At 41.2% G+C, this 25,321-nt stretch overlaps 1 protein-coding gene across 1 annotated transcript in view; it reads left to right on the top strand.

Moving 5' to 3' along the window:
- Positions 1 to 25,321, top strand: part of Sntg2 (syntrophin gamma 2) — a 199,700-nt gene that overhangs the window by 66,522 nt on the left and 107,857 nt on the right. Inside the window, exons 3-6 of the mRNA XM_031356509.1 lie at positions 2,464 to 2,520; positions 2,618 to 2,675; positions 22,237 to 22,280; positions 22,385 to 22,426. Coding sequence (XP_031212369.1) covers positions 2,464 to 2,520; positions 2,618 to 2,675; positions 22,237 to 22,280; positions 22,385 to 22,426 — 201 coding nt within the window. The remainder of the gene's footprint in view (positions 1 to 2,463; positions 2,521 to 2,617; positions 2,676 to 22,236; positions 22,281 to 22,384; positions 22,427 to 25,321) is intronic.

The following is a 25,321-nucleotide window of genomic DNA, read 5'->3' as shown; positions in this document are numbered from 1 at the left end:
AGGGTTTCTCTGTGTTGTCCTTGCTGTTCTGGTACTCACTCTGTAGAGCAGGCTGGCATCAAACTCAGAAATCCAGATATCCACGTGCCTCTGCCTCCCAAGTGCTGGGATTAAAGGTGTGCGATACTACCGCCTGGCTACTGTACCCCATTTTTAATAAGGTTATTTGGTTCTCTGGAGTATAACTTCTTGACTTCTTTGTATATATTAGATATTAGCCTCTATCAGATGGACGATTGGTAAAAATCTTTTCCCAATCTGTTGGTTGCCTTTTTGTCCTATTGATAGTGTCCTTTGCCTTACAGAAGCTTTCCAATTTTATGAGGTGCCATTTGTTAATTCTTGATTGTCTTAGTCAGGGTTTCTATTCCTGCACAAACATCATGACCAAGAAGCAAGTTGGGGAGGAAAGGGTTTATTTAACTTACTTCCACATTGCTGTTGATCACCAGAGGAAGTCAGGACTGGAACTCAAACAGGTCAGGAGGCAAGAGCTGATGCAGAGGCCATGTAGAGATGTTCCTTACTGGCTTGCTTCTTCTGGCTTGCTCAGCCTGCTCTCTTATAGAACCCAAGACTTCCAGCCCAGGGATGGCACCACCCACAAGGGGCCCTACCCCCTTGATCACTAATTGAGAAAGTGCCCCACAGCTGGGTCTCATGGAGGCACTTCCCCAACTGAAGCTCCCTTCTCTGTGTTAACTCCAGCCTGTGTCAAGTTGACACACAAAACCAGCCAGTATATTGATCTTAGATCATAAGCCATAGGTGTTCTTTCTAGAAATTTTTTCTCCTATGCCCATGTGTTTGAGGCTCTTCCCCACTTTCTCCTCTATTAGTTTCAGTGTATCTGGTTTTATGTGGAGGTCCTTGATCCCCTTGGACATGAGCTTCGTACAAGGAGATAAGAATGGATCAAGTTGCAGTTTTCCTACATGCTAACCGCCAGTTGAACCAGCACCATTTGTTTAAAATGCTGTCTTTTTTCCACTCGATGGTTTTAGCTCTTTTGTCAAAGATCAAGTGACCATATGTGTGTGGGTTCATTTCTGGGTCTTCAGTTCTATTCCATTGATCTTCCTGCCTGTGTCTGTACCAATACCATGCAGTTGTTTTTGTTTGTTTGTTTGTTTTATCACTATTGCTCTGTAATACAGCTTGCAGCCAGGGACTGGTGAGGATGTGGAGAAAGAGGAACACTCCTCTATTGTTGGTGGGATTGCAAGCTGGTACAACCACTTCTGAAATCAGTTTGGTGGTTTCTCAGAAAATTGGGCATAGTACTACTTGAGGCCACAGCTATACCACTCCTGAGCATATACCCAGAAGATGATCCAACATGTAATAACACACATGCTCTACTATGTTTATAGCAGCCTTATTTATAATAGCCAGGAGCTGGAAAGAACCCAGTTGCCCCTCAACAAAGGAGTGGATACAGAAAATGTGGTACATTTACACAATGGCTACATTTACTCAGCTATTAAAAACAATGACTTCATGAAATTCTTAGGCAACAGGATGGACCTAGAAAATATTATCCTGAGTGAGGTAACCCAATCACAAAAGAATACACATGGTATTCACTCACTTATAAGTGGATATTAGCCCCAAAGCTCCAAATAACCAGGATACAATTCACAGACCACAAGAAGCTCAATAAGAAGGAAGACCAAAGTGTGGGTGCTTTGGTCCTTCTTAGAAGGAGAACAAAATACTCACAAGAACAAATATGGAGATAAAGTGTAGACCAGAGACTAAAGGAAAGGCTATCCAGGTCCCCACCTGGGGACTCATCCCATATACAGTTACCAAACCCAGACACTCTTGTGGATGCCAAGAAGTGCATGCTGAAAGGAACCTGATATGGCTGTCCCCCAAGGGGCCCTGACAGAGCCTTACAAATACAGAAGTGGATATTCACAGCCAACCATTGGACTGAGTGTGGGGTCCCCAATAGAGGAGTTAGAGAAAGGACTGAAGGAGTTCAAGGGGTTTACAACCCCATAGGAAGAACAGCAATATCAACCAACCAGACCCCCCAGAACTCCCAGGGACTAAGCCATAAACAAAGGAGTACACTTGGCTCCAGCTGCATATGTAGGAGAGGATGGCTTTGTCGTGCATCATGAAAGAAGAAGTCCTTGGTCCTATGAAAGTTCAATAGATGCCCCAGTGTAGGAGAATTGAGGACAGGGAGGTGGAGGTGGGTGGATGGGTGGAGGAACACCCTCATTGAAACAGGGGAGGATGTGATAGGGTGTTTCAGGGAGAGAGGGAAACCAGGAAAGGGGATAACATTTGAAATGTAAATAAAGAAAATATCCAATAAAAAGCAAAAAAGAAAAAAATAAATAAACGAATTGTTCAAGTTTTAATTGGGAAGTTATATATGCATTTTTTGCTTATTCTCTGATACTGCATTGTGACCTAAACTTATTTTTCTCCTAAAATTTTTTAAAGCACAGAACTGTTACACTTCACAGACAACCTGTGGGTGGCCTGGGCCTAAGTATCAAGGTATGAGTTTGTTTTCTTGCCAGCTCTGCCCCTCAGGTCCCAAAGCCCTCAGTGTCATCCCTGATAACTCTATTCTTCTCATATCTCTGCCTTCTAGGGAGGAGCAGAGCATGGAGTCCCTGTCGTCATATCCAAAATATTCAAAGACCAAGCAGGTAAGACTGGTTCCAGTGACAGGCATGAAATTGTAACCAGTATAAGAAAATGGCTTTTAAAGTGTTAGAAATGAGCACACACGTATTTGGCTACATTCTATAAGCTACACTTCATTGCTATAGCTGTGTGTCTTTTCAGAAGATGTGTTTAGTCATCTGATACATGCTGGCTGCTCTTTCTATTTATGCTGACCCTGCTAGCCCATAAGACACTATCTGCTATGTGATATGCTACAGAGATCACTTACTACTACTACAGGTCTGGGAAATGGGTTTCTTATAGTTGGTTTAAAGCTAAGGATACTTCAATATAGACTGAAACCCTAAAGTGCCCCCTGGCATCTCTGGTAAGAGCCAATAGGCATGAAAGTAATATACCCATTGTAGAGCTCTAGACATGCTCAAGAGTAACCCAGAAGGGAAGTGAAAAATCTCCTGCTTGGAACCAAGGTACATGGGCATCATGGCATTAAGTATCACCTCAGCCCATCACAGGGGTACCAGCCTTGATTAGTAATGACAGAACTAATGGTTAGAGGACACCATCACACAGGAAAAGGTGAGAGCGGAACATCCTTAAGGGACAGGTAATTCTTAGCAAACCGGGGGTATTTTTTGATGTCACAAAATGGCTTTCTTACTGGGCATTCTCATAATCGTTTCCTCTGCCCTTCCTCCAGCTTTGTCATCCCAAACCAACCCTCTGCCTGGAGAGCTCTGTCCCTAGAGACTGGTATGCTGGAGTTAATATGGAGATCCCTTGTAGTCTGGTGATTCGGGGGTTAACATGCCTACTTAGGTCTCAACTTGAAAAGGAACTAAGTCAGGACACCTGGACATGTGGTCAGTTTGGTGAGCTCTCACACCTCAAACTGAGACAGAAGCTGGGGTGGCCAGCCACCAAGGATTCCTATGCCCCTGACTCTATCCCTGTTGGAAACAAAGGGTGTAGAGGGTGGACAGGAGAATAAGCTTGAACTGTCTTTTAAAACCTCCTCATTCATTTCACCTGACTGTACTAGACCAAGAACCCAACTTGGTCCGATGCAATTAGCTTTGCACAGAAAAATGTAGGTGGAGTACTTTAATGGCCTAAGTTTCAGGAAATCTGTGTCATAGACCCATTCAAACCACTGACAGAGATCACAGAAGGCATGGAATTGTTGCAGAGACAGTTCAAAGAAAAGGTGAATTTTCAGAGGAACTATGGAGCCCCATGACACCTTTAAATACATTTTTGAGAAGGAGATGAGCGTTCAAATGGTTCATTATAAAACTAGAATCTACATGAAAACTTGTTCTCACCTAGGACATTTGGGAGTCAATGCAGGGATACACTTGGCCTGTTTCTGAGCAAGGTGATAAGCCCTGCTTACAGCAGATAGGACATCTAATTAGGATTGAGAACCAGTAAGCCTAAGAATGCAGCTTTCTGTGTTCCCCAGAGGCAGGAGGATGGAAGATACCACCTGTGGGTCAGAATAGAAAAAAATGAAAGCACACATTAGTATGCATATATTTTCCCCCTTGGTGGGGCCAGGAAATTTCATTTGATCAGAAAATATGAGCTTAGTTCTAACCTTGGCAAGCAGGAAAGTGAAAGAGTTATACAGTGCTCGGAATCAAATAATCATTCTTTTTGAGATTTTTAAAGCATTTAGAAACAAATGCTGCAGTTAAATTGGACTAAAGAATCTGTGTTGTTTATCAAATGTAATTGTGGAGCTGACACACTTTGCAGAAGTGCAGGCTCTGGTGCATTGAAAGTAAAATCCTATAAGCGAGGAATAAATCAATTCTCTTGTGTGTTAGCTGTTTAATTACTTCTGTGCCCCTGTCAACCATCTGCTTGGCTGATTAATAATTGAAGGAAGATTGCTCGTGTGCATTTCTCTCTATATAGGTAATCTTTGTAAACATTATCAGTTCTTTTTCAATGGTGCATTCTTTTACTTGTGGATAGGAAATGCTTCAAAAAGGAATTAGACTAAGCAACAGATAAAAGTCCATGGAGAATTTTATGCTCAATTGAGAAAGAAAGTCTTGGGGCAGGAGGCTGCCTAAGACAACTGAAAAGTGGAATTGGGGCTGTGTTTTTGAGAACAGGGGCCTATGTGAGCTTCTTTGAATCCCCCCCGTGCCTGGTTACTGTGACTGGATGTGTGTTGTCAGAGGGAACGGGACCTAGAAGGCTGCAAATGGAGCTGTCTAGAGTGTGGCACACTAGCACGGTGCTCTTAGTAAGGGAACCCTTTTCTTCAGCTCTCTGGAGGCCTCTCACTTAACTCTCCCACTCTAGCCAGGCTTGAAGTGAAGTCACCTCACATGCCTCTTTCCATCCGACAGCTAGCATTGTTGCAAACATCCAAACCTGAGAATCTGTTGACCATGTTATCCTGCCCTGGGCCCTTTCCTACAGGATGTTCTCAGTGCTTTGATGCAGTGTCTCAAAGACACCTTCCTTCATGTCTTCATTTTGTTCATCTTCTATTTCTAATATCCTGTAGTATCTTATATAAAATGTCTAAAGGAAATATAAGCATTTTGGTTGCAGTTAGGGTTAGGATTTATTCTCACTTAATGTCTTAATGTATGACACAGACTCAAGGTCATATGCAAAGGAAGGCTGGCTCACCCTGTATCTCTATGTGAGGCTGACAGGGTTGTGCCCTCCACATGAAGAAGATGGTGAGGACTATGGTACTTAATGCCCAATGTTGCAGGAGCCCTGGAGGATTGGCCTCGTAGCAGTAGGTACATTAATCACTAGTGCATGAAGGCATCAGATGCTTAGCTATTCCCAGACATGAGAAACATGGATAAATGTGGACATGCAAAGTATACACTATCATCCAATGAAGTATGGAGTCTTCAGACAGGCTAGGAATTGGGTAGGAAAACTAGAAATCAGAACAAGACATTGAGGCTGGTAATACCTGCTTATTTCAAGAGAAACTGCCTATATCCCAGCTTGCTCCAAAACACCCGTCCTGACTTGAATGGGTGTTGCAGCATACCTAGAAGGAAGGCCTACAGAATAAGAGCATTCTCTAGTTCTCACTCTAACCACAAATGCCTCTCGGGCTGCTTCTTCTGTCTTGCTCTTGGGAACAATGTTGAAATAACCTGTTGGATCAAAGAATACGAAATCAGGAGTTCTCATATGTTTCCAAAGAATTTGTCCAATGTTGTTCAACAAATAGCTCTCCGGGGTATTAGAGCAGAGACTGAAGTTTTCTGCTGCAGGACTTGTACATAGCTGGAAGTACTGGTAATGAATTTATCTGCCATGTACATTCAGAGAACAGGAACCACATGGCATATATAGGATGTTAAGCATGAGAGAGTAAGAAAACATGGCTTTTTAAAAATTATTTTTCTGTGTAAGTAATGGTTTTGTTTTAATGATTAAGAGGTGCCACATGAAATCTCTTAAAAAGTGAAATGGTAAGGTTTGTTTTGCACTTGAAAAACATTCAGCAGCTGTATGGAGACTACATGCAGGTGCAGCAGTAAGAACATCACATGCAGGCTAAGGGTACACAGGGGAATGATGCAAAGGACTCTGCTGTGCTTGAGAGCAAATGGTCAAGAGCCCAGATGCCCTTTGTAGATGCAGTGTTAGACTGCGGAGGGTGAACCATGGTAGTTGGAAGACAGAGAGTGAGCACCCTGTGCTGACTGTAAAACAGGTGAGTGGCAATTACTTTGATAAAGTGACTTCACTGGCCCTGTGGAGTCAGGTGAAGGAAAGGGCAGGAACTCAATATCCCATGTCAGTTGCATGAGCTGTCCAGAGGAGTGTAATGCTTAGTAAGGTTCATAGGACACCAACGGAGATGGGGAATCAGATAAAGAAGGATTTAATTTGAATTGATGGAACCAAGGCAACTTCCTAAGGGCACATGGATAGAGATGATGCTGAGGATATGGCTGAAAGAGAGCACAGGAGTTGAGAAGGAAAGAATGCCATGGATTCGCCTCTGGCTCTCCCATCCTTTAGGCGGCAATCTTTCTCATCTCCTTTCCTGCAGAATGTGAATCCTAGAGGCAAGTTACCGAGCATGACCCAATTACAGATCCTGATGACACCTTACAGGAATGTCATAAGGTCGTAGAATTCAGACCACACACTTAGAACCTACCCTAGGATTCAGATGAGGATAACCCTAGCTCCACTAGGATCTCAGAGGCCCAAAGACTTACAGGTCTGGATCTCCTGTGGCTAGGAGACCAGATGATCCTGAGACTGTCCACAGAGCAGATACTAGTCTGAGCATCTCTGTCTCTAAATCCCTAATAATATATGGTGTGATTTTGACATCATGAGAGAAAGATTTATCATCACATGTTTTATTAAAGTAATCTTGAAAATAATTTAAGAGCATTAAAACTTCATCACAAAATTTAGTTCCTTTGATTTCTTACCTATGTCAAGTCAAATTTGTACATGTCTGTAACTGATTCATTTGGTAATTAAAAAACTCCATCTAACAGGCAAAAACACCCATGAGTAGCATAATTACAGCCCTTGCTCCATTCCTTCCTTCCTTTCCCCCTCTTCCTTCCCTCTCTTTTTTCTCTTAGTGTTCACACTATGATAAGCATTGGTGTTGGTATTGAGAGTAGTGGAAAGACTAACCTGTTTTCATAGAATACGTCATAAAAGGAGAGGAAAACACAATAGCTGCGTGTGGCTCTAGTTCAAATAAAAACATTAAAATTCAAGTGGGCAATTCCATGTTCTGTATCTCATGGAGTGATTTCTACAGACCTCATGAGTTCCTGCTGGGATCATCCCCATATTTTAAATGGGGACACTCAAGTGTAGACACCTAGAAGAGTTTCCAAGGATAAACATCAGTAACTGTAAGATGCTCTTGCCTCCATGTCCATTCCTGGTTTCTGGCTTCACTGTTCTGTACAACACTGCAGTTGGTGCAATAGTTTACATCTCTGCTTCTTCTTCATTTACTCCTGAACATTCTTTGTATTACTCCTTTTCTGGGTTACTGTTTTGTAAGACTGAGTGATACTTAATGTAATCATATCTTATAGTATTGATAGAGGATAGGTTTAAAACAGCATTTCAGATAACCTTAGGTATAAGTCCAGAATTATTCACATATAGATTATTCTGATTATTAGTTATTTAACTGAATACAGAATTTTATTGACTACCTCAAATGAATTAACTAGATCATTGGTGGTTTGAATCAGAGTGTCCCCTGTGGGGTCATATATTTAAATGCTTGACCCACAGTTAATAGAACTATTTAAGAAGGAGTAGGAAGTGTGTGGCCTTGTTGAAGGAAGCACATCACTAAGGACCAACTTTGAGGCTTCAAAACCCCATGCCAGTCCCACTTAGCTCTCTCTGCTTTGTGACGTTGACCAGATGTAAGCTCTCAGCTCCTGCTTCAGCACCTTGCCCGTCTGCTGCCTGCTGCCATACTACTCACCATGATAGTCTTAGGCTCTATCACTCAGGAACTATAGCTCCCCAGATTAAATATGCCTTCTGTAAGTTACCTTGGTCATAGTCTCTTATTACTGTAATAGAAAAGTAATTAAGATAGTTGCTTACCTCAAACATTTTTATATTTAAACTTGCTTTTTTAAGAAGTGAAAAGTACTTCTCCAGGTGCACACATTCCCTTAAGGTTTGAGTTTTTCATTATCATGAGCATTTGGAAAAAGAGAAATGGTAAAATAGCCTGGTTAGTGCAACTTGAGCCCAGACATTTGCTTTCGTCCTCCATGTCTGTGGTTCTGGGTATATGCTTTGTGGAAGCATGTAGTTTATCCAGTAGGGAAGAGTATGGTGGTAAAATATGCTCAGTCTTCAGTGCCTTGAAGAAAGAACATTTGCTTTTACAACCAAGGAGGACATGTGCTGTGTACAGCAGTTTTGATATGTATCTGCCTACCTTCAGGCTTTTGTCTCATGCATGCAGTAGGACATCTGGGTTGAAGGATGGTAAATATTTATTCCAGGTTTAAGAGTGAAATGTGTGTTATCACCAAGTAATGCCACTTCCCTCTCCTAAGAGAGAAACCACATCATATTCTTTCCTTTCTGTCTCTCTGATTAGAGTTGGAACACAAATTCACACCCTGAGAAGTTGAGGAACTCACTTGCTATGACTTACTATGAAAGCTTTTTCTTTTACCCTAAGCTTCAGGGTATATCTTCCTTTCAGGAGACAAAGACTCTATCTTCTTAATGTGGAGAACATGGTAGTTCCTGTATGAAAACACAGGGGCTTGCTTGACTTATATTCGTTCTCTCAAGTTTTACCAACCAAGGTCCCCCTTCTTCAACTAGACTCTCTAGGATACCTGACCACCCTGGCCCATGGACATCACTGCCCCATATACACCACTGAGCCATCTTCTCTTTGCTTGTGTTCATAGACGATTCTTCCCATTTTGATAGATAACCTACTTTGTTACCAATCTTTCAAGCTATCCTCCTCTCTGGTCTATTTTGTTCTTATTTAACATGGAACATAGAAGACTCACTACATGGTGTGGTTTTGTGCTGTAGTTTTGTGGGTTAGAAGAGAAGAAAAGAACTGGGGAGCAGGTCCCAAGCTCACCTTCCTCAGAATATGGCTCAGTACTAGATAAGGAGTCTTTGTCCTTGACTGGGGACTATTGGGAGCAACATGAAAGACAGATTTGGGAGTTGAGGATACATAATCAATTAGGAGGCAAGCAAAAGAGCTACTGACACACTGAGACGGGACATGACCTTTGATTGTCTTTCCAGGTTACTCCACTATGTATCGTAGCCCATTTTAATATTGAAAATGTGTAGTGGTAAGTAAAGATGTGTCAGCACTGTCTGTAAAAAGTTGTTACCAACTAGAATGAAAATGTTAGAAATAGCATCATAAAGTTCTCCTTGCTCTGAGCTCTGATTGTAAAACTACAGTATCTTTTGTATGATAAACCCCTTCAAATAGAGGATCTCAGAGGCTGCCATGCCTGCCATAATTTTACTTTCTTCCATATAGGACAGAAGATAGCTCTTACCCCATGTAGGAATGTCTAAGTTGACATGGAGTTTGCTACGTTGTTAACCACACAAAGAAAGACAGCCACCAGAAACAGCAAAGGGCAGTAGGCAGGACACATGCAGCTGCGGCAGCCTCTGGTAACCTTGTGAGTTCTCTCTGTTCACCTTCCTTTCCTTGTGCAATTCCATCATGATTGTCTAGTTTCTTGCTGGCTCTCAGGACACAGAATTGGACAGCACAAGATGCTTAGCCTAGGAAGCTCATGGCCTAGTGAGGAAAGCTGTACTGAATCACAGATGGAAATCTATTCATCTGTCATTAAATTGTCTGTGAATTCATCTGTAGTCTCTCGGTCCATCTTTCTGTTTATTTTCTTCTATCTGCCCCTTTATCTACTTACTCTCACCTATTTATCTAATATTTGCTATATTTGTATATATTAGTACACATATTCATTTTAGCTCTGATCTTTATATGTACATGCATATATAAACATATGTTCATTTCAAATACGTATTATGTTAAGAAGCCTCAAGCATATAATCATAAAAATATAAATGTAAGGACTGGGGAGATAGATCAGTAATTAAGAGCACTGGCTGCTCTTCCAGAGGTCCCAGAAACCTCATGGTGGTTCACAACCATTGGATCTGATGCCTTCTTCTGACATGCATTGTCAGACAAGACACCCATACACTTAAATACATAAATAAATAATTTAAAAAATATATAAATTTAGCAAGATGGAAGTTTATATATCTTTTCAATTGCAATATGCAGCATATTTGACTGGCCTTTGATTCTCATGTGAGGAGAGCTGGGTTCTGTCACATGCCAGAGTGACCTCTATAGGACCAGGAAGAACATTCATGGCCCTGGAAAGACACACTGAGGCCTCAAATGGGTCTTGAGAAATCTAATGCCCTATTTTACTTTAATGTCCTCATTGTAGAAGATGGTTGAGTGGAAGAGCTGGGATTTCTTGTTTAGTAACAGCCACCAGAGCTGTCTCCCATACCTGTCTGTGAAACTATGGGTTGGCTCCCTGGTGGCTACACAGGCTTGCACAAGTTCCTCAGTTCTTTGACTTATTGGGTTCTCTGAGAGTCTAGGAGCCTTACTCCTGTTGATGAAGACACTGCTTTTTCTTACCAACCTATCACTCTGACAAGTAGCATTCCCCTGTCCTGCCCATGCTTTCTTGTCTCTCTTCAGGAATTCTGAGCAGAGGGTTGCTACAGGCAGGCAGCAATATGGCTGACAAGATCTAAAGCTGAGAACGGAATGTGTCAAAACCCAAGGAAAGAACAATTTCTCATTCCTCCTAACACTAGAGTGGCCACAGAGTAGCAAATATCGGTCACTTAGAACTGAGTACGTGGCGGTCATGTCCTAAGAGGAAGCTCCACCAGCTTCTCATGAGATCAGGCTGAGCCACTTGGGCATTCAGCTGTGGATACTTGCTTTTTCCATCCAGAGAGGCATCTGGAGTCCATGTGACAAAATTTGTCTGTTCAAGACTCCAGGCTGCAGGGTCATTATGATGGCTGCCTGTGGACCTTGGCCATACTGAGGAAAAGCCACAAATGTCCCACTCCCCCAATGGCAACAAGTTTCACACCTTTCTGTAAAGGTCTTGCATACATTTTGCTAGAGTGAGATTGTGTCATTGGAACGAGATGCTAACATTAAGGATATAAATTCCCATTACCTTTTTTGGACATAATTCTGCTATGTGACCTGTTGTTTCCCCCCACAACCCCACCCCCACTGTCCATAAAGGGACAATGACTCTCAGTTGCTCTACAAGTGGAACCACCTGGCTTTTAAGCCCCTCTTTGTGTCACTGATACTAACCTAGCTCCTATCTACAGCCACACTGGCATTCTCACAGGGGATCTACCTTCCTCTCATCATTCGTATCCTACCTAGCATGCAAACACACTCCCACCGACTACTCAGATTGCCTCATGTTGCTTTGTAATACACGTGTAACATGTACATGTAGGGTGAGGTTACAGAGGCACAGGATACCTTGAGCTAAATGTCCATCTTAATAGAAGGTCATCTGTCACTTAGCTCACTAATACCCCTGTTACTCTCTCCATGATACTGGCTGTCACTCACCTGATCTTTCAAAGATAGAGTGACATTTTCCTTGGTAATTGAATAAAACTTAGTGATGATATTTTTGATTTGGCAAAGTTTTAGAATCCAGGACAAACTACATAGAGATCACGAAGAAAAGCTTTTGAAGTTAGAAATGGTGATTATAACTTCAATGTATGAAAAGAACTTCCTGAAAAGCTGACAAATGGCATAGAAGCTTTTGCTCATTTTACAGGTCAGGAAAGAAGTAGAAATGATGGCTTACCCAGTCTCTCACCATGAGTACAGAGCAGTTGAGTAAACTTTTTTTTTTTTTTTGGAGACAAGGTTTCTCTGTATAGCCCTGGCTGTCCTGGAACTCACTCTGTAGACCAGGCTGGCCTCGAACTCAGAAATCCTCCTGCCTCTGCCTCCCGAGTGCTGGAATTAAAGGCATGCACCACCACTGCCCGGCTGAGTAAACTTAATTTAATCCCTTCGCCAGCATGTGCTGACTTTGAGTTTTAGCCATTTCGATGGGTGAAAGGTGGAATCTTAGAGTGGTTTTGGTTTACATTTTCCTGATGACTAAAGACTTTGAACATTTCTTTAGGTGTTTCCTGGGCATTAGAGATTTCTCTTTTGAGAATTCTCTGTTTAGCTCTCTACCCACATCTTTAAATTGGGTTATTTGGATTGTTGGTATCTAACTTCTAGAGTTCTTTCTATATTTTGGGTATTGGCCTGCTGTCAGATGTCAACAAAGATCTTTTCCCAATCTGTAGGCTGTCATTTTGTCCTAATGATGGTGTTCTTTGACTTACAGAAGCTTTTCAGTTTCATGAGGTTCCATTTATTAATTCTTGACCTTAATGCCTGAGCCATTGGTGTTCTATTCAGGAAGTTGTCTACTGTACCAATGAGTACAAGGATAGTCCTCCCTTTCTGTTCTATTAGATTTAATGTATCTGGTTTTACACTGAGTTCTTTGATTCATTTGGACTTGAGTTTTGTGTAGGGTGATAAATATGGATATATTTGCATTCATCTACATGAAGACATCCAGTTAGACCAGCATAATTGTTGAAGATGCTCTTTCTTTCTCCATTGTATTGTTTTGGCTTCTTTGTCAAAAAAATCAAATAAACCCACATAGGTGTGTGGGTTGATTTCTAGGTGTTCAATTCAATTTCATTGATCAACCTGTCCCTTTCTATACCAATACCATGCGGTTTTATTATTATTGGTCTGTAGTACAGCAGTTTTATTATTATTGGTCTGTAGTACAGCTTTAGATAATGGTAATACCTCCAGAAGTTCTTTTATTGTTCAGGGTTGTTTTAGCTATTTTAGTGTTGTTGTTGTTCTTCTTGTTGTTGTTGTTTTGTTTTAGCATATGAAGCTGAGAATTGTTCTTTCAAGATCTATAAAGAATTGTGTTAGAATTTTGATGGGAATTGCATTGAATCTGAAGATTGCAGTTTTTACAATAGTTGTCCTACCAATGCATGAACATAGAAGATCTTTCTATCTTCTGATATCTTCCTCAATTTCTTTTTTGGAGACTTATAAAGTTCTTGTCATACAGGTCTTTCATTTGCTTGGTTAGAGTTACACCTAGATATTTTGTATTATTTGTGGCTATTGTTTGCCTAACTTCATTCTCAGCCTGTTTATTGTTTGTATAAAGGAGAGCTACTGATTTCTTTGAGTTAATTTTAAAGCCAGCCAATCATCTCTGCAGGCTGCCCCAGGTGGACCAACTGTGATGGCAGGCAGATCCAACTAGGATGGGCAGATGGGCAGATGGGCAGGATTCCAAGCCAGTTAGTTTAGGGGCCTCTGAAGGTTACTACTATGAAGCAGGACACTCTTGAGGTTCTGCAAGGCTCTTTTGGACTGAAGAGCAAGCCCAGAGCTAGACAATAGGGCTCAGGGTACCACCTGCTGCTCACCTCTGCAGACTGTCCCAATTATTGTTTCTTAATAACCTGAATAGGTGTGGGCCCTGCACTGGTCTGATTCCTGTATTCAGAAGACAAATGGAGCAGTTAGTAAAGACAGAGAACTACACTCAGACAAACTGGAGAAATGAACTAGGATCAATTTTTATTCTTTTATGGGATATGCAGGTGAAGTGTGGGCAAAAGCCTTCTGCTAGCAATGAGATCTTACAAAGGCTGACTTGTAATTTGGACTGTGGTTTAGTGTCAGGCTGAGCACAGGCCTTGATATGTTGTTCCTGAAGATGTTTACACATGTACCCAGGTGAAACTGTCCCACAGTTTCATGAACTTGGGTTCTCTCAGGTGAAGGACCGAAGGACTTGAAATATAGGGTTCAGGATGCAAAAGAAAACACAAAGCCAAGTTGTGTCCCAATCAAGGCTTCATACTTTATTTAGAATATCCAGAATATATATAGGTACAGGAATCTCTAAGTTACATGATATTTGCATAACATAAACACTGCAGAAGAAATCAGGCACCAAAGTCCCCAGCAACTCAGAAGGTCTCCAGAGGGTAGGCTGTTCCCATCTCAGTGTGAATTTCCAGGCAGCTGCTTCAAAGAAGAACTGACAGTCTGCAGAGAGCTTTTGTCTTAGCTCCCCAGGTGGTAGCCTCCAAGCAGAGACTGCCAGAGTCCGATGGCTGAGCTAAAGTGGGGAGGTAACACCCAAAAAAACCATTTCTGTAATTTAGGTGGATAGATTGATGAATGCATAAGACTGGATAGATAAGTTCTGGATGAATGGATGGATAGATGCATGCATGCATGGATATATGGATATGTGGATAGATAGGTAGATATCAGTCAACTGATGAGTTATAAATGATGAACGATAAATGATAGTAAATTGAAATATGGATGATATATGATAGATGGTATATTGACAGGTGGTAGAGAGACAGATAATAGTAAATAGATAGGTAGGTAGATAGAAATATACTAATCTTCTCCACAACCTTCGCCATCATCAGTGCCTGTCATCGAGTCCCTGCACATTCTTGTCATTAGGATTGTTTTTTCCCATTTGATATTTTTCATTTGTAATGCTGAATATATAATATTAATATTAGGCCTGAACACTTCTACTTCTCTGATTCCCATATTTCCATTAAACTGTTAAATGTTATTTAATTCAATAACAATAATGTTTAGCTTCATGGATGTGTTCATGGCTCCACTGTCCACATGCCCTGGAGCATCATGGTCACTGCCCACATCTGAGTTGGAGGCAGCTCCATGCCTGTCACCTCACTTTTCAAATGAAAGACTTTCCCTTAAGTGTGTATCACTCTCCCTTTGATTTGATTCTGTATAGAAATTGCTCTTGAAATTTAAAATGAGAGCTTTCAGGCCCACTGGGAAAAACAACATCTTCTCTCTGAATGTCTGGAGCCATGTGACACTGTCTTGTCTCAATGTCTGGATGGACTTGTCAGAAGTACGTTATAAGGAACCTTGCCTGGCAAGGAGGATGTAAAGTCAGATTTTTTTTTTTTATGTTAATTTTTTCCTTTTTGATTTACAGTGCCAAACAAGTTTTGTTCTGGTTTCAGGTTAGCCTATCCTTAGACCCAAATAAGAAATTCTCTTGTTTCACTCCTGAATTGGGCCACAAATCAAAGGGAGAATATGTCAACGTTCCTTCATTGTTAAGGCATCAATGAGAGATATGCTTTTAAACCTATCAGAGTAAATAGAACTTGACAAGGATAATCAAATTGACGGCATAGCTGAATGAGAAATGTGAAAGCTGCAGAAAGAATTCTGAGATATTTTAAGAGCTCAGAAGCACACGTTATCTATTTCAGATTTAATTTAAATTCTGTGTAGGAACCTTCATCTGCAGCAGCTGAGTTAAGGCAAAACTAAAGAAAGGTAAACAGAAACACTAAAAGCTACTATAAATTAATTCAGAACCAGGTCACTGGCCACAGTGTGGAGTTTGTCCTTATAGTTACTTGGCTGTCTGAATGGGAGCCTTAGAGATCCCTGGACCATTGTCCTGGAGGCTTTTCAAGCCTCGTCAGGACCCACATAGGTTTCCCGAGAACATGATACTTAAACCTCCTGGTGCTGACCCACAACCTGCATGGATCCCAAGGCATGGGGTCATCTGCTTCTGCTCTTGAAGTCACTCAGTGTCACTGGATCCTTGCCTCATGCCTCTGGGGGACCTTCTGGGAGACAGAAAGTACTATCTAATATTGAAGTTAAAGCTGTGCCACCCTTTAAGATGTTGAATCCTTTGAAGAACCATACACCTCTCTAGAAAGCTATGGCTATAGCTGTTATATGTAGCCCTTTCTAGTGTGTGTGAGGGCCTGGGTTCTAGCCCTAGCACAGAAGAAAGAATTTCAAACAATAATAGCCACTAAGATCCCTCTTTCTACCCCTGGGGAGTCCCCAGAATAAGGAGGACATCATCCCTTCCAGCAGTTCCCTCACTTGCTCAGACGTACCGTACTTGGAAGTAAGTGAAATCTGTCTCCCTTGTTTTGGGTCAAGAATTGAAAATTCTCAGGCCATAAAACCTTAACAGAGGCAGGATTTGGGAAATTAAGAGGATTTGGATATTGAACTCCTGTGGTGGGTTCCCTGAAGTAGGTAGTAGTGACCCACCTTCCCAACATGAGGCCACCTGGTCCTCCTTATCCCCATCTCTGATGGAAATGGCATAATTTCCCATCTGACTGACCAGTTTTTGAGTCAGGGTTATTGAACGAATGACTAAATAAGAAATAGCCACTGCAGCTGGCTGCTCACCCTAGGCCTATGTGGCTGGACAAAATGTGCTAGGAGTTCAGGGGTTGTAGAGAACACCTGGGGCAGACGAAGACAGGCCTAATTGGTTTCTGTTTGTAAGGCAGAGAGCTAGGGAAAGTCACACCACAGGAAAGGTTGCATAAGCAGGTGTATTGCTTTCCTGATTCACCAGAACAATGAACATGCGTGAACATTTTATTACCATAGCAGCGCCAGAACAAAGACTAAGTAAAAATTGCAGAAGTACAAGGTGAGAACAGATGTCATCTAAGTCTCACTATGCTGTGCCCATGTGTGTACACATGCTGTGCACATGTGTGCATATACAGATGATCTGCCAGGGCTGGGGGTTGGGGGCTGCACAGCTCAGGGTTAGAGCTTGTGTTTAACATGCACAAGGCCCAACACACCAAAGAAAAAGAACCAAATAGAGGATGTTTTGTATATAGGTTTATTCTGAGAAAATTGTATTTTAAAGTCACAGCTTGAATGTTCAGCAGTTGTGAATTTGCTTTTGTTTTTTAAAACCTGGATTTAAAACATGGGTTATCTCAGGAATGGTACTCCAGCATTTATTCTAGAAACAAGGATGGTCAAAGAGGACATATTATTTTAACAGGTTTCCAGTGCTGTTATATTGTTTGTTGTTTTCTTTTGACAAAATCCAACTTTAAGATTATCATCTTTTTTTCTTCTTTATAGAAAATTTACCTCTAAAAAATATAGTTATTAGAAAATATCATCCTAACTGAGGTAAGCTAAAACAACACACATGACATGCACTCACTGATAAGTGGATATTAGCCCAGAAGTTTGGAATACCCAAGATACAATTCACAGACTACATGAAGCTCAAGAAGAAGGAAGACCACAATTTGGATACTTCTGACCTTCTAAGAAGGGGAATCAAAATACCCGTTGTAGGAAATACAGAGACAAAGTTTAGGGCAGAAACTGAAGGAAAGGCCATCTAATTGGCTATCCCACCTAGGGATCCATACCATATAGAGTTACCAAACCCAGACACTATTGTGGATGCCAACAAGTGCTTACTGACAAGAGCCTTATATAGCTGTCTCCTAAGAGGCTCTTCCAGTGCCTGACAAATACAGAAGTGGATGCTCACAGCCAACTATTGGACTGAGCACAAAATCCCCAATGGAGGAACTAGAGAAAGGACCCAAGGAGCTGAAGGGGTTTGCAGCTCCATAGGAGGAACAACAATATGAACCGACAGTAGCCCCAGAGCTCCCAGGGTCTAAACTACCAACCAAAGAGTACATGTGGAGGAACCCATGGCTCTAGCTGCATATGTAGCAGAGGATAGCCTTGTGGGATATCAATGAGAGGAGAGGCCCTTGGTCTCATGAAGGCTTGACGCCCCAGTGTAGGGAAATGCCAGGACAGGGAAATGGGAGTGGATGGGTTAATGAGTGGGGAGGGGGATGGGATAGGGGTTTTTCAGAGGGAATAAAGTTTGCAATGTAAATAAAGAAAACATCTAATTTTTAAAAAGAAATTCATTTAAAAAAATGCAGTTGTGCCCCTATTTGGGCCCAGATTGCTCTGATGTTGTTTGTTGTACTCAGTGAGGGATAATTGTCTGCCATACTCATGCCAAATGGGGTCATGAGCACATTACATTCCTAGTGGAGGAACATTAGAGAGATAGACTTCAGCACTATAGGAAGTTGTACCTACCTCTGCTTGTACTGTGGTCCAAGGTTACAGGGTCTTAGGTAGCCCAGTCTGGTCTTGAACTTTGGTGTGTAGGTGAGAATAACCTTGAGCTCATGATTCTCCTTCTAACTCCCAAATACTGGGATTATAGGCATATACCACCATGCCAGACTCAAAGTTCTTCAAAGGGAAACTGCATAAATAAAAACCTGACTGCTAAGAAGTATACTCTACCCACCAAAGTTGTCCTTCAGAAATAAGTGAGAAATAAAGCCTGGGACAAGTGAAAGCTGGTTCTGTTCATTACCAACTGACCTCCATGCATGGGTTGCCTGTGTGGATTACAGTACATCAGGCTTTGTTTATTACTTACTGACTTTATTCCACAGAGATGAGCCAGAATCACTATTCAGCAAAAATTCACAAATTTAGTCGAATACAATGAAATAGATTATATTATTTAGGAGTATTACAATTAAAATCAAACCCAACTCCCATGTTTGTCCTTTATAACAGACCACATCATTTGCCTTAAGTTTGTTTGTTTGTGATTCAGGAGGGAAAACATTTTTTAAGCTGGAGGACAATTCTATAAGAGTTTGAAATCTGTGGCTCTCACTAGCTACTTGGAAGAGGAATAAAGAAGGAAAGAAAAAAAACCACATTGAGTTAAGTTGATGTGAAGGTCAGTCATAAGGTAAGGAAGAGTGCTTTTGAGAAAGGCTAAGGAAGTCTCAAGTACTAGAAAAACCACATGGAGGTTGTAGCCAGCGTCTGCAGAAAGGGAGAGAAGAGAAAGGAGATGTTGAGCCTTCCTAGTCAGAATTTAGAAAGATGAGCAGATACAGCAGGACCTAGAGGCAACTTGTAGGGAACTGGGCTCTGCAGAATATTTCTAATTACCATTTGTTCATCTGAGACTGAGTCACTGCCCACTTCCCCGTGATGGCCCCAGTCAAATCCCTAACCTCCTCAGCTTTAACTGAGAGCTGAGCAGGGTCCTTATGTGTTATCTTATATTACCTTTATTCTGAGATGTTATTAATGATGGTGGGTACCTATACTATAAGGCAGACAGCTATTCTACATTTTTTTCTAGCTAGAATTAAATTTGCAGCAGGAATCATTTGAAGTTCAGTGAAATTGTGGATAACACTTTTAACTAAATTGCCGTGTGACTATTTTTGTATCGCATATATAAGAGCCTCAATCGTTCTAGAAATAAAGCTTACAGTTTTCTTTGAATTCAAGGAATGGTGGTTCTAGTAAATCTGGTTATTGCCACAAATAGCACAAAAAAGCAAACAACAAAGAAACAGTATGCGAAGACCACCTGTGTCCGCATTTCCTTCCTGAAGGAGAGGCAAACACAGGCCAATTTCCTCTGGCTGTTCTTCAAACACTTCCCTCCACTGCTTCTTTAACTCCTAGTGGAGGGAGAAGAACTGCCTTCTATGGCAAGAAGAAGGAGGCATCAGGGACAAAAATCAACCAGCAGACACTTACCACTGACTTCTGCTCTCCTGACTTCTACTTAAAGGAGGGCTTGCCCATTTTCTTTAAGGATGTTCATTGGCTCCCAAAATCTTTTGCAATTTTATTCAAGTGCTTTGCTATTTACCTAGGTGACTGCTGACATTTTAATTTCATTACTTGGGAATTTATAACATGGTGTCTGTGTACATATCAAAATTGTGCAGTAGTGTCTTACGGCCCATCCCTTTGTTGCCCAGCTGGCATGGAGCATCTGGACCCAGCACAGCTTGCAGAACATAACACCATCCACTCTGGAGAATATGGGACATAGCTGCTTCCCCCATATGGAGGTTCTCGTGGCTTGTGAGCTGATTCCAAACAGGAAATGTATTGAATCAGATATGCAACTCTCATGGCCTGAGATAAGTTTTAATAAAGCAAACTCCTCTCCAGTCAAATGTTATTCTATGCAAGAGCCATTAGGAGAAAATGCTTCCGTGCATAGACCACCCCACCTACCATCCATTGTCATCTAATGAATCTCTAGTCCTACAGGAATACACCGAATCCAGAAACAGTAGCACAGGTACAGGGTTTGGCATAGGAGGACGAAACATTTGGAGCTTCGTTTAGTATGGGGATACAGGTACTAACTAGCATGTCATGGCAGGAAGGAACCAAGGTAAACATTACTCATGTAAACGGAATGAGGATGCAGTGTAGCACAGGAGTGCAGGCCTGGTACAGCAGGAAGGGACAGATATAAGCATGGCATAGCACAGGGTACAGAGGAAGAGGGGTAGCATGTATGGAGGTACAGTTATGAACTTGGCCCAGCACAGGAATATAGGTGTAGGCCTGGCTGAACGTCGGTTTCTGCCCTCTCTACTCCATGAGGGAAATCTCTCTGTGTCAGCTGATGTCTTCTGTCCATCCTGGGAACAAAACAGACCTTCTCAATATGTTTCTAACAGAAGACTAAAACATATACCCCTGAAAACACAGATAAAGCTTGTAAAGACTTCTGCTGTTATATATGCAATATCTTTTGATGGAATTTGAGTCTTAAATTTTGGCAGGCTGATGCTTTTGTCAACCCAGATCTCTTAGATCCCTCCTGTGTGCCAGAGGATCAATGATTCTAATTGAGCCCCATCCCACTCTGGTACAGCTGAAGATAAATGCTATGCAAAGCCAAGAAGAGATGGAGGGTGAGATGGTGAGGGCTGGGAAGGTCAACAGAGGCAACAAGGACAGGGGAGGAAAAGAGAGTGCTGAACATCTGTAGTTAGTCAAAGGGAGGCCTGGTCACAAGAGATGGTCAATACACGGGGGCTTGTCTTGCCTGATCAGAGCAAGATGTGGTCTGTGAGGGCTTGTCTGTTGTAAGCCTCAGTTGGAGATGAACCAGATTACTAAACATCCTTGCTTGGATTCAGATATATGGAGGATATATTTTATTTCCCATCTGATTTAATATTGTCAATGAGTAGAAATAATATAGACAATTGTTAATATATTTTATATATAGCATGTTTGTTGGGGTTGGTTGACTATTTTATTTTGTTTTTGTTTTGTTTTGTTTTTGAGAAAGGGTCTCACAGTATAACTCTGGCTGTCATGAACTCACTGTGTAAACAGTGAGGCTAGACTGAGAGAACTCTCCCTGCCTCTGTCTCATAAACTATACGTAGAGTTTAAAGAGGATGCCAGTGTAGGAAAAAATAGGTCATTCTCTTTTAGTATATAGTGAAAGGTCTTTACAAATTCAAACAAACTCTCAAACAGACTTCTCTCTAGTCATATATGAAAGAAGATGCTTTGTATAGTGCAAGTCCATTCAGTTGAATTGAGTCCTCTCTCATCCTATAACAGGGAAGATGTTGAGTGGAGATGTGTGTGAGATTTCATTCAGTTTTAAAGTGCAGTACCTCCTCTTCAATGACAGCAATCTGTGCACATTCATGTCGAGGGGAGGGAGATGCTGAATGACTCCTGAAATTCCTTGCTTATTGTCTGTGATGAAAAGTGTGAACCACACTTTGCACATACTTCAATCAAATCCATTCTTAGAGGGAGTGGTACTTATGCTTCACATCACAAGTCTCTTAACATGCTCAAAGTTGGTCATCCATTTAGCTCACTGTTGTTGTACATTTTCCCACACCCACATACAATCATGTATAAGAATAGACACACAAACTCATATATATATACAATGCACACAACACAGACTGGCATACATACATACATAGGTGTGCACATATATGTACATACATATGAATGCACATTCCACACCTACCTGCAAGTATGCACACTTTCTTCACTGCTTTCTCCCAGTCACACTAGCACTAATATGCAAACACATCAGAGCACACATGTTTGGTCACATGCACAACGTATGCAGACACTGAAGCACGTAGATGGCAGTTCTTAGAAGCACCATGTTGATTAAAACTGCTGTAAAGAAAGGTTTCTAAGATCCCCTTAATAATGTTGCTGCTTTTGTGACCCTGCAGCTGACCAGACAGAGATGTTGTTCATAGGAGATGCTGTACTACAGGTCAGTACCTTAAACTTCAATCTTTAACTCTATTCCATTTTTAAATTTTAAACTTATTCCAGTCAACTGTTTTCCTCAAAATTCTTCATTTGTCATCTGTTCAGGTTAATGGCATTAATGTAGAAAATGCAACCCATGAAGAAGTGGTAAGTCTTATATTTGGAGGGGGGCTATTTTTTGGTATGTTATTTTCTTCTAAATATATTTTTCTATTAACCCATATTTATCTGAGCGTGTTCATAGACACAGACACACCAGGGACCTGCCAAGTCTCCACAAGCACTGAAGGAAATGCATCTGATTTTGCCCATTTTAAGTTCAAGGGCTTAGAAATTCATGGAGCATTTGACTTCCTACTTTGCCTTAGAATGTTACCTCAGAAGAAAAATCAAAGTCTCCCAGGCTTTACTTGAGGTTTGTCTAGTACCACGCAGACCCTCACTGTACAGTGTTCAGTTTCTGACACACTGGCTCACTCCAGCATCTTAGTGTATAAAATGTATAATGTGGAAGGGTCAAGAGATATGTACATTTGCTGGTCACTTAAGGTGATGTGTGTCAAAGATACTCATAAGCAGTTCAGTTCACATGAAGAAAATGGATTTGGGTCAGGTTGGGCTTTGAAGGGCAAAGAAGGATGAGAGAGACACCAGAGAGACACGTCATCTTGAGGCATCAAATCTAGTGTTTGGAGAGAGAAAGAGAGAGAGAAAGAGAGAGAGAGAAAAAGAGAGAGAGAGAGAGAGAGAGAGAGAGAGAGAGAGAGAGAGAGAGAGAGAGAGAGAGAGAGAGAGAGAGAGAGTTCCCTATGGTACAGCCATTCAAAGAACCTGGTGCCATAGAGAGCCTGAGTAATAGGGGTCCTAGTTGCCCATGAAAGGAAAAGAAAATATGGAGATTGCATTAAAAGCTGTGTCTTGAGAAACAAGATGGAGGAGAAGGGGAATGGAGTGCTGGCACAACTTGCACAGGGGCTGAGCTGTCATGAGATGGGAAACTAGAGCAAGGAGGAGAAGCAGAGAATTTGAACCAAGAGGCAGGCTCAAGACTAAAAGAGATCCAGAAGGGTCCCTTTCAGTTCTCATTCTGTGTTGCAGTGAAAGTCAAATAGGCTTTTAATTAGTTAGCATTCCCCATTGGGCATGCTCCCATTCATCCTTCCACCCATTGGTGCCTGTTCAGTAAGTCAACTCTATTCCAAGGGAAGGCAAAGCCCCTCCCCGCTTGCCCAGAGCCGAATCCACAGGAAACCAGATGGAGTGTTTGCAGTGAGTGATTTGTGCCCAGATGAAGACCTGCTCAGTACAAGCAGCCCATTGATTTATTAATATCCTCACATAGGGCATATTTATTGCTGTTTCCTGCATGCCAGGCTAGAGGGAGATTCACAAATGGGCAGATATGTTTCTCAGTCTCCAGAGATGTGCTCTTGGGGCTTATGATCCACTGAGGGAAGCATGCTCGTTAATACCCTTCCGGACTAATAGTGATAAATACTGCTGTCTGTCTTCTACAAAGTATGATTTTTTAATGATAGGAAAACATAATTGAAAGAAAGACTATACACTTTGTAGCTTTTTAATGCTAGTAGTACGTAAATAAAATTAGAAACATTTATCCATGTAGATTCTATAAATGTTGCTATACCAAGATTCATTTAATACTAATATACTTTTATCAAATGTTACATATACATTATTTTGTGACACAAAATAAATTATCAGGGCACCATTAATGATATATGTCAACTTAATTTGTCAGAACCATAAGCGTCCTAGAGTTGTCCCATTTGTAAAAAGCCTCAGACAGTGCAGTTTTCCTCTCTCAATCTTGCAATCAATTCTGGTTTCAGTGCTTAAAGAAAAATTATCGGTTATGCTTAATAGGAAGAATCTTTCTAACATAAATATATTCTCAAGGTGACATATCTGCAAGGTGCATCTTAGACTGCTGGTTTGAAAAAAAATCTGTGAATTGAAGTTGATGATGTTTAAATATATAAACATCACCATGTATGATTTAACAGGTAGTTTCTCTTTATAGCACAACTGTATGCTTCTATCATCGTGCTGCATAGTATTATAGCAGCTAGCTATTGGGGAGAGAAACCTGTACATACACTTATTGTACAGATTCTGAGATGTATGGCCACTCAGAGAAAGAAAATTGATGGTTGTCAACCATCATGCCCAATGGGGAATGCTAACTAATGAATTCAGTTTGGGTCCATTTTAATGCATTGCATTACATTGTCATAGTTACATACTTTATTTATCAACTAAAAATAAATTTTAAAGGTTTATAATAAAGCAGGTAGCTGTGTCCCTGAAAAAGTAAGCAGAAGAAAATAAATAATAAAAGCTAAAGCAGAAGTTATTGAAATGAAACACAAGAAATGAGAGAGTTAAAAAAGAAAAGCTTGTGCACGGGAACTGTCAAACATGTAGCCATGTTTCTTACCATTCTTCCAGCTGTAATCAAGATAAGTGGCTACTTTAAATATCTTACAACTGCTCAGAAAGACTTGGATCTATACACAGATGCTTCAAGACAGTTGTTAACACTGAAAAGATTTTATTCCAGTCACAAATGTTATGGATAATACACACTTCACAGCATTGCTTCAGAAAAAGTCATGGCTACTTTAAATACCCTGCCAGGGCTACTTGATTTGTTCATACAGTTTCAGAAGACCCTGAGCCAGCACACACACACACACACACACACACACACACACACATCACTTCAGTGACTTTGCTGTAGCTGTTCCCAGTCTGGAGGGGAAGAACCCCTCTACAACTCATGGTTGGGAATGGGCATGTGTACTTGGTTATGTAAACAGTCACTCTCTCACTTCTCATGGTAGTAGTCCAACAGACCTCCTCACTGTGCACTGTCCTCCTCCCATTTCTATATCCAACCCCCTCTGGAGTCTTTATGATGGATAAACCAAGCTGAGCTGGTAACATGAAGAACAGACTTGTTCAAGCTTCCAGCATAGACATTTCAATAGCTGCTAGATGGTGGATGAAGAGTCTCAG

Source organism: Mastomys coucha, unplaced genomic scaffold (genome assembly GCF_008632895.1).
Source record: "Mastomys coucha isolate ucsf_1 unplaced genomic scaffold, UCSF_Mcou_1 pScaffold6, whole genome shotgun sequence".
NCBI lineage: Eukaryota > Metazoa > Chordata > Mammalia > Rodentia > Muridae > Mastomys > Mastomys coucha.
The sequence above is the reverse complement of the archived record's forward strand: the minus strand, read 5'-3'. Positions and strand labels throughout refer to the sequence as shown.